Below are 16,442 nucleotides of genomic sequence, written 5' to 3' on the forward strand. Positions count from 1 at the left end.
CGGGCCCAGGTCACCTCCTTCACCCTCTCCTGCCTTAGGAGCTCAGCTCATTTTCCCCAAGTCAGAGAGGCTCATCCTTCACTGTGACTCAGTGAGGACAGCCATCCCCAGCTGGAAATGGTTCCCTGGGGACATCTGGCGGCAGCTGAAATTGTCCAACTCTCATCCCTAACATGGCTGTAACCCACTGCTGTACACTTCAGCCTGTCTGTGATGTGCTCAGCACCACTCCAGAAGGAATTCAGCCTTAGGCAGACGAAAGGAAAGAAAGGCTGGGTTATTTTAACCAATCTCTCTCTCTCTCTCTCTCTCTCTCTCTCTCTCTCTCTCTCTCTCTCTCTCTCTCTCCCTCTCTCTCTCTCTCTCTCTCTCGTTTTTTTAGAGACAGGGTTTCTCTGTGTAGCTTTGGAGCCTGTCCTGAACTCACTCTGTAGTCCAGGCTGGCCTCGAACTCACAAAGATCCGCCTGGCTCTGCCTCCCAGTGCTGGAATTAAAGGCATGTGCCACCACCGCCCGGCCCTCAACCAACCCGTCTCTTTTAAGAGTGATGGGCATTTTAACACACTTCCAAGAAGGCCACACAAGGGCCTGGAGTATAAGGCAAGGACGACCAGTAGCCGAGGGCCCCCAACCTATATGCAGTGAGGACACTCCTAGATTTCAATGTTATGGCCACTCTTTTGTTCTTTCCCTTGCAGTGACCCAAGGATAAAGGAATTTTGATTATTAAACAAGTTAGCACAGCCTTCCTCATCTCAAGGGGTTTTGGATCTTACCCCCAAACAATGGTGAAGTTCTGGCTTACCACATAAGGACCTGCAGCATCTGGCCCCAAGCCTCTCTTCTCAAGGACATGCTCTGTGTTCTGTGACCTAGCCTCCAGCTTCCCACAGCTTAGCTTTCATCTTTTTCCTCTACAGACTCTCTGCAGCTCCCATTGGTCGGCCACCTCACCGTCCATTCTGTTTACAGAACTCAAGTTCCTTCCCTGGTGAGAATAAATAGCTGTCCCCTTACTCCTGGCCTGGTGGCACTTTGCCATCAGGCCTAGGACAAAAGACATCTCTTGCCTGTCTCTGCCTCTGCGCCACCGCCCCCCCCCACCCCCCACAAAGGTTTAAACAGCCAGAGAGACGGGCGTGGCTGAATAACTGCATCTCCTCGTGTCTAGTCCAGAGCTTGGGTGCAGGAACTGGAATTGTTGGTTTTAGGGTGTTTTGGACACCGAGGCAGGAGGTTCAGCTCTCCACTGTCACCCTCACTAGCCTGAGGAGTTCCCTTAGACTTTTAGGGATCTTAACTGAGGCCAAAATTCTCCTGGCACCAGTTTCCTTCTATGGAAGAAACTAAATATGACCAGTCTTTTGTGGATCATTCCAGAGACCCGAAAGCATGCCTTTCTAAGCCAGGAGCGGCACAGGCCTGTAATCCCTGCACTTGGAACGTTAGCAAAAAGATGAGGAGTTCAAGGTCATCTGTTGTTGGTTGTTTTTTTCTTTTACTCTTTGATCTTTGTTGGGGGCAGAGGAGTGGGGGCGCCACCCAGCTGGCAAATAAATACACAGATGCTTTTTCTTACTTATGAATGCCCGGCCTTAGCTTGTTTCTAGCCAGCTTTTCTAACTTAAATTATCCCAGCTACCTTTTGCCTCTGGGCTTTTTCCTTTTCTTCAGTAAATCTTACTTTCACTCTTAGTCTGTGGCTGGCTGTGTGGCTGTACGGCTGCCCCCTAGCATCATCCTCTTCTTATTCTTTTGCTCTTTCTTCTTTTGTCTCCCAGATTTCTCCTATCTATTCTCGTTGCCTGCCAGCCCCGCCTATTTCTCTCTCCTGCCTTGCTATTGACCGTTTGGCTCTTTATTAGACCATCAGGTGTTTTAGACAGGCACAGCAACACAGCTTCACAGAGTTAAACCAATGCAACATAAAAGAATGCAACACATCTGTGCATCATTAAAGCAAATGTTCCACAGCATAAACAAATGTAACACATCTTAAAATAATATTCTACAACAGTTATCCTTGGATGCATAGTGAGTTGAAGGCCAGGCTGTGCTATCTGAGATCCTGCCTCAAAAAAAAAAAAAAAACCTGAAAATAATATATTCTTCAATCTCCTTTTAAAAGTAAATAGGATTTCTGGTTGTGGAAGAGTGCATCTTTAACCCCATCACCCTGGAGGCAGAGGTAGAGAGAGCTCTTGAGTTTGAGGCCAGCCTGGTCTAGATGGTGAGTCCCAGGCTAGTCAGGGCTATACAGTGAAACCTGTCTCAACAACAACAACAACAAAACTACAAACAAAAATAGGATCAAAATCAAACACATTTGCAGTTGCTTTTCTATTTTCCAACCTGTAGGTTGAGGGGTGAGGGGACAGAGACAGTGTGTGAGTGTGTGTGTGTGTGTGCGTGTGTGTGTGCGTGTGTGTGTGTCTGTGTGTGTGTGTGTGTACTTGCCATAGCTTGTGAGTTGAAGTCAGAGGACAACTTTTGGCAGTCAGTTCTCTCCTCCTATAGCTTGGGTCCCAGGAACTGAATTCAGGCTTGACAGTGAGCACAAAGCTCTACTGGCTAGCTGTCTCACCACTTCCCACACTGGAATTATTTTCTGGCAAAGGGCTTCAATCAAATTCCTGGGTAAGGGGCTTCTTTTTCATGTCCCAACATTTTCCCTGCCTCAACAAATATTTCAAATTATATTCAACCAACTGACTATTGACATTAATCATTTTCATTCTTTCGCTATTAAAAAAAAAACACTCCAAGGAATAATGTTGATTTGGGACAACAGATGTATCCTTCCATTTTGAAAAATTCAAAGTACAACATGTAGGATGCTGCTCGAAGAACACAGGCTTTGCAGGCAGATGTGCTGGTGAGGATTTGGGGGTTCCTGATTGTTTTAGGAAGCAGATGCCTGAGAGGAGTTGGAAGAGTCCTTGATGGGCCTCCTAGGTTTGAAGCCAGTTTTAGAGATCTGAGCCTATTTCTTAACCTGAGCCTCAGTTTCCTCTCCTGAAACCGGCACTATGGTGGTGGTGTGCATCAAATGCTGGCCTGGAGGGGCTAGCATGGAGCTGAGTGGAAGAGCACTTAAGGCCCTGGGTTTGGTCCCTAAGGTCACTGTGGGGTAGAATGCAAACCTAGGAAACGTAATCACAGTACATGGCACGTAATAGCCATTCAATAAACGCAGTTGCAGTTATTATTAAGTAAACATGCCGTTTTATGTGGTGGTGGTGGTAGATTAAGAGCTACTTTAGTGATTCAGCTGGCGCAGAGGTGAGGCCTTTGCGGCTGGGCTAATTGCTCTCCAGCTCTCCTCAGCACTATGGCTCTGACCATGTTCCCCATCCCCACCCCCCTCGGCCGCATTTTCTTCATCTTTAAAGAGGACGGAATATAATCCAGGTTTCAAGGTTCACCCGATAGCTTAAATGAGTAACACTCCTTAGTACTTAACGCACACTTTACCCCGCTCCCCATCTGATGACGGCGGCATCAAATAACGCAGCAAGGGCTGGAGAAATAGCTCTGTGGGTGAAGGCGCTGGCCGCTATGGCTAAGGACTTGAGTTCGATCCCAAGGACCCACAAAGGTGCAAGGAGAGACCTGACTGTCACAGGGTATCCTGCTCGCCACACACGCAAGGTGGCACGCTCTCACCCACTCACTGGATAAATAAAATAAAATTTAAAGATAAGCCAGCAAGAAAGCCTCGAAACCCGGCGGGAGCGCTCCCACGCGGCCACAGCCGGCTCGTGGAACCGACACGGTCATAGAGTCGTTCGCGGCGGCTCCGTGAGGTCCTCCTGGGATCCGACCGGTTTCCCATGAGGCCGCCGCAGCATCGCAATCACCTCGGCAACATCGTCCTTCCGGTTCCCTTTGCTCGGCCCCCACTTCCGGCGTGGCTTTCGTCATCAGCGGGCGCCGGGCCTACGCTTTCTGAGAAGGCTTTCCCGGCGGCGTAGGCGTTGCGGGTCGCTTCCAGGCGCCTGGCGCGGCTCGGCGTCGTCATGGAGAGCGGGTCGCGGCCCTCGCTGGGCCAGTTCATCCTGCTGGGTACCAGCTCGATGGTCACCGCCGTGCTGTACTCCATATACCGGCAGAAGGCCCAGGTCGCCCAGGAGCTCAAGGTCAGTGCGGGAGCCGGCCTGGCCTCACCGGCCGCTCGCGCCGAGCCGCGCCGAGCCGGGGATCCACAGGGCCTCAGAGGACGACCTGAGGGGACCCCGGCCACCCGCTGCAGCGAGGCTGCCCAGCCCCTCCGTTCTGAAGTCCCTGGAGTTACCCTGAACGTCACCGATTTGTCCTAAAATTATTTCTCGAAAAAACTGCTGTGAGAGAAACAGAGGTCGTTGTCCTCGTGGATAGCTCATTCTAGGACAGCGAGACATCTGCACGTTATCGGACGGTGTGGTGGAGTGAGCAGTGTTGGAGTAAGGCAGAGGAAAGTGGAAGGATAGTTAAAAACGGAAAGTTTCGTTGTGTTTCTTTCGCTGAGGTAGAATACTCCGACAGAAAGCAACTTAGGGGAGAAAGGGTTGATTCGGCTTTCCATCCCAGGTGACCGCCCATCCTCGCGGGGAAGTCCAGGCAGGAACTTGAGGCAGCTGTCAAATCACATCTGAGTCAAGAGCAAAGAGAAACAAAGGCATGCATGCTTAGTGCTCAGCTTGATTTCTCTTCTGTTATAGAGTCCAGAGCCCAAACCTAGGGATGGTGTCACCCACAACATAACAGGCAAGCTTTCTCACTTCAGTTAGAGCAGTCAAGATCGTTTCTTAACAGATAAGCCCACACACCCACAGGCCAACCCAATCCAGACAGCCCCTCATTGAGACACTCGGTTCCAAGTGAATCTAGATTGTGGCCAGCTGACAATTCAAATTAACCATCACAGGGGGAGTAGCCACTTTAAACAGGGTGATGTTTGGGGTGGAGATGGAGGACATGCAGGTGTGGCTCCAACCCGGAAAGCAGCAAATTTAGAGGTTCATTTATTTAACCAGTCAGAAAGCAAACCATTTCTTTTTATCACATGACCATCCTCTTTAAGCTCCTTTTACCTTGACTTCCTGTCTTACTTAGGGTTTCCATCAAAGTGATGAAATAGTATGACCTAATGAACTTGGGGAGGAAAGGGTTTATTTGGCTTATGCTTCCAAATCACTGTTCATCATTGAAGGAAGTCAGGACAGGAACTCAAACAGGGCAGGAACCTGGAGGCAGGAGCTGATGCAGAGGCCCTGGAGGGGTGCTGCTTACTGGCTTGTTCCTCATTTGCTGCTCAGCCTGCTTTCTAATAGAACCCAGGACTGCCAGCCCAGGGGTGGTACCACTCACAATGGGCTGCACCCTCCTCCATCAGTCTCTAGTGAAGCTGGGTCTTATGGAGGAAGTTTCTGAATTGGGGTTCCCTCCTTCCAGATAGCTCTAGTTTGTGTTTGGTTGACATAAAACTAGCCAAGACACTTCCCCAGCATGAGTGAGTGAATCCTTGACCTGTGAACCCAAATAATAAACCTTTCTCCTTTATGTTGTTGGTCTCCCAGTATTTTATCCCGGCAAGAGGAATGCAGCCAAGACAGCTTAGAAAAGATAGGTCTTTGGGTTCCAGTGTAGTGTAACAGCCAGGCAGGAGTAAGGACTTCTGTGTGTCCTTCCCTTTGACTATCAGATTATTGAAACAGTGGACTCCAAGAAATTGGAATTCCCCCCAGGAAGCTCCTGCTGCTGGGAGAAGGAAAAGCCAAGGACCTGGGCAGGGTCAGTGGAGGAATTTGTCGGGATGACCTTGGTAGGAGGGACGGGCTGAGCCAGTGGTGCTGGGCAGGACCATACCTTAACCTGACCGCTCAGTTCTGCCATTTAAACCTTGCTTCCCACTGGAGAGATGGCTTAGTGGTTAGGAGTACTGGTTGCTCTTCTAGAACCTGAATTGATTGTTAGCACCCACACGGCAACTCACACATTATCTGTAACTCCAGTCCCGGGGGATCTTTTGACTTCTGTGGGTACCAGGCATGTACGTGGCGCACAGACAAGCATGCAGTCAAAACCACTCATGTACATAAAAATTAATACATAAAGTAAAAATTTGAAAAACCCATACTTTCATGTTAGGACCCAAAGAAAGATTTGGGGCAGAACCACTGGGTATCTTTGCCTTCCCCTTCCCAATGTGGCTACCGTGGATAAATGTCTTTTTTCTGCTTTTTACTATTTAGCCTTTTTAGTAGACTGATTGAGGACAGATGGTTGAGCCTGGCTAGTTATGGATGCCAAGGCACAGCTCTGACCCTAACTCCAGTAACACTGGGCTTTTCCCCTCCTTTCTTAGTTGACAGCATTGTTTTGTTGGAACTGTCAAGCTGATCTAGAGAGATGGACCTTTAAAGGTCAGGGGAGAATCTTGCTTTGTTTTATTCATATCTCAATTCTTAACTCGGTGTTTGACAAGTGGTAGATGATCAGTACAAGCTAATGGTTTTGTTTTGGCTGAAATTTCACAGTTCGTCAGCCAAAGGCTTGATTTGGCACTCGTATGAAAGGTGGACTCCTGAACCTACGACCTTTTTCACCAGGCTGATTTCAGTAAGGGCTCAGAAACAAAACCGTGGAGTTCCTCCAGTGAAAGAAGTTTTGGACTCAAGCAATTTATGAGGAGGCAACTGGGTCTGCTGTACAAATGGCATCCCAGTAGGAGTCCAGCTGCCCAGCTGTTCACCTAATTAAATTACTAAATTACTCCTGGAGTGGCTGGCTCAGAGTGTAACTGAGATTTCACTTTCTTGACTCCAAAACCAATTTGACTTCAAGTTGGCTGTATTCGAGACTCTTGGAATTGATGAACTCTCCTGGGCCCATCTTTGGATGACCTTAAAAAGCCTTGCCAGGACATGAGGATATAGCTCAGTTGGTAGAGTGCTTGCTCAGTCTACATGAAGTCCCGGAGTTGATCCCCAGCACTCCATAAGCCAGGTGTGATGGATGCACCTGTAGTAAAGAACTCGGGAGGTTGGGCAGGAGGATCAGAAGGTCCCCGTGCTAAGGAGTCAGAGGCAGGTGAATCTTTGAGTTCCAGAGCAGCCTGGTCTACCGAGTGAGTTTGAGGGAGCTAGGGCTACAGTGAGACCTTGTCTCAAAAAACAAAACAACCCCCCCAAACCAAACACAAATACACAAACAATAAACCCTAGAACAAAGGACAACGAAAATGAGTTGAAGGACATTCTCAGATGCATGTAGCATCCCAGGCCAGCCTGGGATACATGAGACCTAATTCCTAAAAGGATGAAATAACCCTTCCTGGGAAGCCGCGGGACTCCTGAGTTTAGATTTTCATTTTGTGGTTAGGTTACAGAATGCACAGAGCTGAGTTTGTATCTTACTCCGGTATTTTTCTTGGTCATGGAATGTCTGAGTATTGCAAGGCTCCACGAGTCAGCCACGCACTGGGTTTTCCCATACCTCAAGGTTCACTTATCCCACCCAAAAAATCCCGTGAGATTGTGGTCCCTCCCCCCTTCCAGTTTCGGAAACAGAATCCTAAGTGAAGTTGTTCAAAATTACCAAGGATCCAGCTTAATCCAGTCCCGTCTTTGCTGAAGTTCATCTACAGTATGCCAAGTGGCTAGACCTTTTATATTTTTGTGTAAAAGTGTTCATGTTAAAGGAGTGTTTTGTTCAACAGGAAGCCAATGGTGACACCTCCAACCTCGGTACAGATGAGCCCAGAGCACCCGCTCGTGTATGGTCAGGTTTCAGGGCCAGACTTCGGAACTGGATCGTCTAGATACTCCCTCCTGTCCAGTCTCCTCATCCCCCACCCCCACCCCCCACACGCTTAAGTTTGATTGAGCATGTCAGTATTCAGTGGCCAACTTAATATCTATTTATTTTTGCATTTAGGGAGCTAAGAAGATCCATTTGGGTGAAGATTTAAAGGGCATTCTTTCAGAAGCACCGGGAAAGTGTGTGCCTTACGCTGTCATTGAAGGTGTGTTTGCTTTTTAGTGTGAGTGGCAGCAACTGCCTCTTTGCAGTAGTAGGTAAAGGCCGTCTTGGCTGACACCCCCCCCCCCCCTTCACATTTATTTATGTACTTACGTATTTTATCTTGTTCATGGGGGGGGAGGGGGGCACTCTGCCCTTGTGGAGGTCAGAGGACAACTTGGGGGAGTTGGCTCTCTTTCCACCTTCAAGTAGGTCCCAGGGTTCAGGTTGTCAGACTTAGTGGCTCCTCACCTGCTGAGCCCACTTGCTGGCCCTCCTAAGAGCTTTTGAGTGGAGCTGGGGCCTGTTGTCTTGGGCAAGGTGACCAAACCATTGTGGGTCTCTGATTACTATAGAGAGACTTGGTGTGGTATAAGATAGTTAAGATCTGGATGATTTGACTCAAATGAGCCGCCTGTTTAAGGTGATCTTCAGAGTGCTACCCAAACGTGCCTTACGGTGATGCAGACGCCATTGTGTTGATCAATTAGTGAAACTCAGCTCAAACGCACGCTGAAACCTTAAAACCAGGGCAGCGCCGTCCTTCAGAAGGACCATGATTGCTCTCTCCACAGGAGCGGTGCGGTCCGTTAAAGAAACACTCAACAGCCAGTTTGTGGAAAACTGTAAGGGGGTGATCCAGCGGCTGACGCTTCAGGAGCACAAGATGGTGTGGAACCGAACAACCCACCTTTGGTGCGTGTTCTCTCGCCACTCTCCACCGGCTGGAAGCTCACTCTGTCTTTGGAGGCTGGGCCTGGCCTTGCTGGGTCCTTAGCCTTTTGGGGACAGGCTGCAGAGCTGCCTCTCCACACCCCCAGAACTGCTGTGTGCAATGTGCACTTCCCTTAGAACCTGTGAGTCAGCCAGTGACAGGCAGAGAAGGCCCTGGCACTTCCGGATTACAGAAGGGACCTGAGTCCATTGATTCTTAGCACACTGCAGCTGTAGAACCACTCACTTATATGTTAGTCACCTGTGGATTTGGGTCAATAATTTTGAGCCATCACGTGAAGTAAACCATTTTCCCATCTACCCCTGCAGATTTTTTTATGACATCGACACAAGGAATAAACACTAAAGGTGACCTCTGTTGCCCACTGAAGCCTGAGGATCTAAAGTGGACCCTCCTTGCTATGATCTCAGTGATTTAATACTCTAGAACAGTGGTTCCCAACCTCTGGGTCATTTGGGGATGTCAAAGGACCTTTTCATAGGGGTCACCTAAGACCATTGGAAAATACAGATTTTTTTTTTTCCAGAGCTGAGGACCAAACCCAGGGCCTTGCGCTTGCTAGGCAAGCACTCTACCACTGAGCTAAATCCCCAACCCCCCTTTTTTTTTGTTTTTTTGAGACAGGGTTTCTCACTGTAGTTTTGGTTCCTGTCCTGGATATCGCTCTGTATACCAGGTTGTCCTGGAACTCACAGAGATCCGCCTAGCTCTGCCTCCTGAGTGCTGGGATTAAAGGTGTTGCGCCACCACTGCCCAGCTTGGAAAACACAGATATTTACATTACAATTCATAACAGTATCAAAATTACAGTTATGAAGTAGCAACATCATTTTATGGTTGGGGGGGTCACAATATGAGGAGCTTTATTTAAGGGTCGTAGCATTAGGAAGATTGAGAACCACTGCTCTAGAATGGACTGGTTTAGAGACCAGCCTCCAGTTACAATGGCGGAATCCATCCCGTGGGTTCTGGGGTGGTATCTGCATGTAGGTGGCCCCGTGTGTGGGAGTCGGGTACCTGTTCCTCTTTAGTTCATCTTCCGTCCTTGCGTTCTTTTAGGAATGACTATTCCAAGATTATTCACCAGAGGACTAACACTGTGCCCTTTGACCTCGTGCCGCACGAGGACAGCGTAGCTGTGGCTGTGCGGGTGCTGAAGCCCCTCGACTCGGTGGATCTGGGCCTGGAGACTATCTACGAGAAGTTCCACCCCTCCGTGCAGTCGTTCACCGATGCCATCGGCCACTACATCAGTGGCGAGCGGCCCAAAGGCATCCAGGAGACAGAGGAGATGCTGAAGGTGGGGGCCACGCTGACTGGGGTTGGCGAACTGGTCCTGGACAACAACTCCGTCCGCCTGCAGCCCCCCAAGCAAGGCATGCAGTACTACTTGAGCAGTCAGGATTTTGACAGCCTGCTGCACAGGCAGGAGTCCAGTGTGCGGCTCTGGAAGGTTCTGGTCCTGGTGTTCGGCTTTGCCAGCTGCGCCACCCTCTTCTTCATCCTGCGGAGGCAGTACCTGCAGCGACAGGAGCGCCTGCGCCAGCAGCAGCTCCAGGAGGAGTTCCGTGAGCACGAGGCCCACCTGCTGAACCAGGCCTCGCCCGAGGACAGGGAGAGTCTGAAGAGCGCCTGCGTCGTGTGTCTGAGCAGCTTCAAGTCCTGCGTCTTCCTGGAGTGCGGGCACGTCTGTTCCTGCCGCCAGTGCTACCTCGCCTTGCCAGAGCCCAAGAGGTGCCCGATCTGTCGTCGGGAGATCACCAGGGTGATTCCCCTGTACAACAGCTAGGGGTCCTTCAGTCACCCTGTAAACGTCCCTCCCCTTGTCAGGGTTTATCTTGAGGCCTTTGGTGGGCTGGCTGTACCTTTAGGCACAATGGAGGGGATACTGTCGAGCCCCACATCTCCGACAGCTGGGGTCGCTTTTCAACTGGACAGGTCCCTTTCCAGTTCCAGGCACCTGGTGGGGGCTGTTGGGAGGTCCCCCTCTCAGGAGCCAGATCGTGTGTGTGACTGAACAAGACCAGCTCATTGTCCAAGCACCAAGGCCGGGTCTCGACTTTTGCTCCCCGGGGTGCTGACTCCCTTAGCTTGGGAGGAAGGCCGAGCTCTGAGGGCCTTGCTGTGTGGCCTCTTGGGAGACTGCCCAGACTCCTCTTCTTGCTTCTGTCCATGGCAAGGAATTTCTTAAAACTTGTCAGGCAGGACAGGCTGCTTGTGTCTCTTTTACTTGTTTTCTGGGTAATGTGTGCACACATGTGGAGAAGGCGACAGGAAGTGAGATCAGCATGCCTGCCTGGCCCACGTGTGGGGGACACAGGTCAGCAGGAGGACAGGAGACATGTCTGGGTGTTTCTAGGGGGTTGTTCATCCATCAAACTGTGTATTTCGTGCCTACAGAAGTAAATGACACCAGTTCTGTCTAAAGGGCCTGGCCTGTGTTTCAATGCATTCTATTGGTTTCCTGTGGAAAGGCCTCACTGAAAGCGAGTGAAGGTCACTGCTGTCTTGGCCGCTGGCCTTTGTAGTTTCTCTGCTTGCTTTTGCCAAAGAAAGGTAGTTGTTGGGCACCCTCACAGCGGGCCTGTCACTGTCCTGTCAACAGCCCCAGCAGCGCTCCCCCCCCACACACCTGTGAGTGCAAGAGAAATGGGAGACTGTCCTTCATCTGAGCGGTCAGGAGCCACTCAGGAGCTCCTCTTCTGAATATTTACCTGTCCTCCTTCGTGGGGGAGAAGGGCTTCTTCCAGGCTCTGACACCGGTACGTGCGCTGTCCGAGTGAGCTGCACAAATTAAACAGACTACTGCGTCACATGTGTCTCTTGCTTTGTTCACTAGAGTTGAGTGGCTGAGAGGAGGCTTCCCTGGGGTGGAGTTGAAGCTCCCCATGACAGGGTGAGATGGAGCTTGGAGACTTCTGTTTTCCTCTGGTTGTGAGGTGGCTCCCCGAGATGAACCAGTTCGTGGTTGTTGAGGTCCCCATGCTTGCCATGCCCACGGGGGACTCTAGTGAGCCCTAAATACTACCCTAGACAGCTGGCCTGGGGTGCCACCTGACCTTGCTGACATAGTTGTCTTGTTTGGAACACTGGAGCAGCTGAGGTAGAGGGGGGCACTGGTGGACAGCAAGGGGATGTTAATATTCGGTGCTGTGTATACAGTGTTGTACCAGCTGCTACTCCAGTAAGCAGGGCATGGTGACAAGCCAGTCTTGGTGAGTTCGAGGCCAGCCCAGTCTACATAGGGAGACTCCATCTCAAAACAGCTGGGGCTGGAGAGATGGCTCAGTGCTTAAGAGGTGTCGCTTGTTCTTGCAGAGGATCTGGGTTCAAGTCTCAGAATCCACATGGTGGTCACAACCATCCAGCTCCAGCTCCAGGGGATCCGTTGTCCTCTTCTGACCTATGTGGGCACCAGACATGCACATGGTGTGTAGACATGCATGCAGGCAAAACACCCAGACACAAAACTCAAACAGCTAGAAAAGTTAAAAACATCCCAGAAACCAGCCCTGCGATCACAAAGGGAGTGAGCCTCACCGCCGCCCTCAGGCTGTGCCAATGATTGTACAAGCCACGGGGAGTGAGTTCACGAGGGCTGATAGCTCACTAGCACGTTGTGGCCACCGCCTGAGCTGGAAGCCAACAAAAAGCTGAAAGAACAAGAGAGAGTCTTGCCCGGGAAACTCCAAGTAGTTCCTGTGGGGCCCTCAGAGTCCCTGTGTCAGCAAGAGCAGTCGGTAGAGGAGGACTTGACCGTGCTGAGGGACAGACAGTGAGTGAAGTGTGAAGACCGTTGGCCGGCAGGGTGAGGGGACCACTGGGAGAGGCCGCCTTCCCTCGCCTTCCTCTGTGGCGGCTGTAAGGGCCCAGTGGGGCCTAGAGCCTTGCCTTTGCCAGAGTTAAGAACAAATCTGAGGGATTAGGAGGCAGGCAGGTGGCCCGTCTGTCCCCCAGTGGACTCCTGCAGGTGGCTCCCACTGTGGGAGACTTGGGAGCAGAAGTCTCCCAGCTGCAGGAAGTGGGTGTGTCCCCTGGTGCCAGGTTCTGGGTCTCAGGTCCCTGGTTGGTCCCAGCATAGCTGACCCTGGGCTGACTTTTGCTATTACCCCTGTCGTCTGTGGCCGCTCCTTCCTTCCACTTTACAAGCCTCATGGGGGGGGGTCTAAACCGATATGTAGGGCCAAGGTTGTGTTGAGGGGTGCTAAGGGAGATGGAGGCAGGAAGGGGAGCTGTCAGTGGGACCGATGTGTCCCAAATCTGCCTATTGTTCCTCTCCCTGCCCCTTTGATCCCTGGCACACAGGGTTAGATGGCAGTCATCTTGAATAACTGCTGCTGGCTTGGAATACCCATGCAGGCATCTATTACGTGCTAATGCTTTTAGTCCCCCATGGTTGGTATTGGCACCCCCAATTCATTTCCAGTACTTGAACCAGCGTGGCAAGTCAGGCTGCCTCGGCCTAACTTGTACAGACTGCAGCCTTTGCTGGGGTCTCTTGAGGCCTGGAAACCCAGTAAGAGAAGTTATCCAGAAGACAGCCTTGTCTTTCTGTGTCCATGGTCCTGGGTTCCAGGACCCCCATGGAGAACCTGATGTACAGATACTCAGCCCTTATGTAAAATGGCCTAGAATGCCTAAGTTACACATGCATCCTCCTGTGCACATGGAGTCATTTCTAGATTATCCTAATATAAGGAAGTTCCAGGTAACTGGGTGAAAAGTTATGCTGTGCTGTTCGGGGAATAAGAAAACAAATATGGCCAGGTGGTGGTGGCACACCTGTGCCTTTAATCCCAGCATTTGGGAGGCAGAGCCAGGCAGATCTCTGAGTTTGAGGCCAGCCTGGTCTACAGAGCAAGATCCAGGACAGGCACCATATCTACACTGAGAAACCCTGTCTTGAAAAAGCAAAAAAGAAAAAAAGAAAAAGAAAAAAGAAAACAAATATATACATGCTCAGTTTCTTTCATAAATACTTTTGATTGTGGTTGGTTAAATCCACAGGTGCAGAGCCCACAGTGACAGACCACTCTTACCATAAACAGCATTTTTACCAGTGGATCAGCACATCATCCACCAGTCAAACCCCTCCCCAGAAGACCCTGGTGGCGGATGGGCTGGGAGGCGTTCTTCAGAATCCCAATTCATTCAAAATTCTAGTGGAACATTTAAAAAGCAAACAGGAATGCAAAAAAGTAGGCCAATCTCATGCCCTTCACAGGCCTGCTCCCAAGTCCTAGAAAGGCCAGCTGGGCCGTGGCTCTGATGCTGGGGAATCCTGCAGAGCAGGAGGGTATGTTGAATTGGATGTCACTGAGGGGCATTTGTTCATCCATCAAACACTGTGTATTTCATGCCTACCGAAGTAAAATGACACCCAGTTCTGTCCTAAAGGGCCTGGAATGTGTTTCAGTGCATTCTATTGTTTGTCAAGGAGTGAGTCCTACTTGACAGGGACAGGGGACAGTTCTTTGGCTCATTGGATATCTCAGAAGGACATTTTCTTAGTCTATTTTCTGTTCCTATTGCAGAAAATTTGAGGCTGGGTAATTTATGAAGAACAGAGGTGGATTTCTAGCAATTCTGGAGGCTGGGGAATCCAGGAGCGTGGCACTAACCTCTGCTGAAGGTCTTCATCCTGTGTCATAACAGCAGAGGGCATCACATGGTGAGGGAGGGAGAGAAGAGAGAGGGAGGGAGAGAAGAGAGAGGGAGGGAGCAAATTGTTTAATTGCTTTTTGGTCCCACCTCTTCATCCTGTGCCAGTGGCACTAAAATGGCAGTGTGGGTTTGGAAGGATGTTTATAGAGATGGCTCAGAGGTTAAGAGCGCTGGCTGCTCTTCCAGAGGACCCAGGTTTGATTCCAGCAACCACATGGTGGTCCTCAACCATCTCTAACTCCAGTTCGGGGAGGGGGGGAGCTGATGTCCTCTTCTGGCCTCTGAGGGCATCAGGCATGCAGGTGGTACATATAAAAAACATCCCCACACATAAAAATGATTATTAACCCCCCCCCCCACACACACACACACTACTGTAGTCCGAGGTTTTTCCGGCTGGAGCGCATCAGAGGATCATTAGAAGCAAACCAGCATGTCATGGGGAGATGAGTCTGGAATGATCCCCTAAGTCACTTACGTTCCTCCTCTTTTAAGCTCTTTTCAAGTTCCCTGCCATCTATCTACAGGTTCAAGGCTCACCTCTTCCCAGGCATCTTGGAAGCCACCTCTCCAAGTTCATCTCCCTGACTGGAAACCCAAGCCAGTTCCCTTAGCCGCAGCAGGGTGTCCTCTGCCCTCACTAGCTCACTCGTGCTGACTCAGCCCTGGAGTCCTTGTCCTCTCACTGCTGTCTGTTTGCCCTGGCGACTGCTTGTGTGTCTCCTGTCACTCGGTCATTCTCCTGAGTCCTGCTCTTCTAAGATCCCAAGATACACTCTCCTCTATCACTGCCCCCAGCCTCACTGCCCAGCTTCCTTCAGCAGAGCGGTTTTAGGCTGTCAGTATGGGGTACCCTAACACACTGTGTGATGTTCTTCCTTCCTCACCCGGAAGTAGATTGTGTTGCCGTTCTGTTTTCTCACACAGCTATGTAGCACAGGTGTTTCTTGAACTCTTGACCTTCTTGCCTGAGCCAAGTTATGGGAATACGGCATGTATACCTGTATCATATTCTTACTTTAAATAAAAGGAGACCAAGGCCCCGAGGGGTGGAAGGTCTCACCAAATACACAGGAGGAATAAGACTGAACTGAGGCCCAGTACTTCAGGGCCTAAGCTCTTAGCTGTGGATGCAATTGGTTACTTTTCTCATTGCTATAACCAAAGGCCGAACAGAAAACACCTTGAAGGAAGAGTTATTTTGGATCACAGTTTTCGGGGAAACAGCCCATCATGGTGGGGCAGGCAAGGCGGCTGGTTCACAAGTCAGAAGCAGAGGAAAGTCAAAGCTGGTGCTTAGCTTCCTTCTCCATAGGATGCTGCCTCCCAGTCCAGGGTGGGTCTTCCCTCCTGAGTTAGAACTCTCTGGAAATGTCCTCCCAGACACACTCAGGATGTGTTTCCTGGGTGATTGTGTATCCGGAGAAACTGACAGGAATGATTAGCCATCACAAGTCCACTCCTTGTCACCTTGACATTGAACACACCACTTTATACAAACATTCTACCCCTCGTGGCCATATCAATACAACATGTGTTGAGTTCATCTCTAAAAGTCCCCAAGTCTTTTTTTTTTTTTTGTTTTTTCGAGACAGGGTTTCTCTGTGTAGCTTTGCGCCTTTCCTGGAACTCACTTGGTAGCCCAGGCTGGCCTCGAACTCACAGAGATCCGCCTGCCTCTGCCTCCCGAGTGCTGGGATTAAAGGCGTGCGCCACCACCGCCCCAAGTCTTAATAAAACCAACATTGTCCAAAACTCTAGGCTTAATGTCTCTCCCAAGACCCATGACCAACTCTTCCACTGTGGGCCCTATGAAATAACCAAATTCCATCCTGATAGACAATGACAGAGAGCAAATATGGGAAGGAACAGAGAGGCACAGCAAGGAAAGAGTTTGTCAAAGCAAGACCAGAACCCTGCAGGGCAGACACCAAACCCTGGAGCCCATGTCCAGCATCTGGAACTTATGGCATCATCTATGCTCCAGAAGACCTGAGTGGCTATATCTCTCCAGCTCTGCCACCGGCAGCACACAGCCTC

At 50.3% G+C, this 16,442-nt stretch overlaps 1 protein-coding gene across 1 annotated transcript; it reads left to right on the forward strand.

Annotated features, from left to right (window-relative positions):
* The first annotated feature begins 3,765 nt into the window (after positions 1 to 3,765).
* Positions 3,766 to 11,551, forward strand: Mul1 (mitochondrial E3 ubiquitin protein ligase 1). The gene is made up of 4 exons (XM_006980892.4): positions 3,766 to 4,140; positions 7,919 to 8,006; positions 8,578 to 8,698; positions 9,798 to 11,551. The coding sequence occupies exons 1-4, from the start codon at positions 4,021 to 4,023 to the stop codon at positions 10,525 to 10,527; spliced, it is 1,059 nt and encodes a 352-aa protein (XP_006980954.1). The 5' UTR covers positions 3,766 to 4,020; the 3' UTR covers positions 10,528 to 11,551.
* The last annotated feature ends 4,891 nt before the right edge of the window (positions 11,552 to 16,442 follow it).

The sequence above is a fragment of the Peromyscus maniculatus genome, chromosome 2 (genome assembly GCF_049852395.1).
Source record: "Peromyscus maniculatus bairdii isolate BWxNUB_F1_BW_parent chromosome 2, HU_Pman_BW_mat_3.1, whole genome shotgun sequence".
Taxonomy (NCBI): Eukaryota; Metazoa; Chordata; class Mammalia; order Rodentia; family Cricetidae; genus Peromyscus; species Peromyscus maniculatus.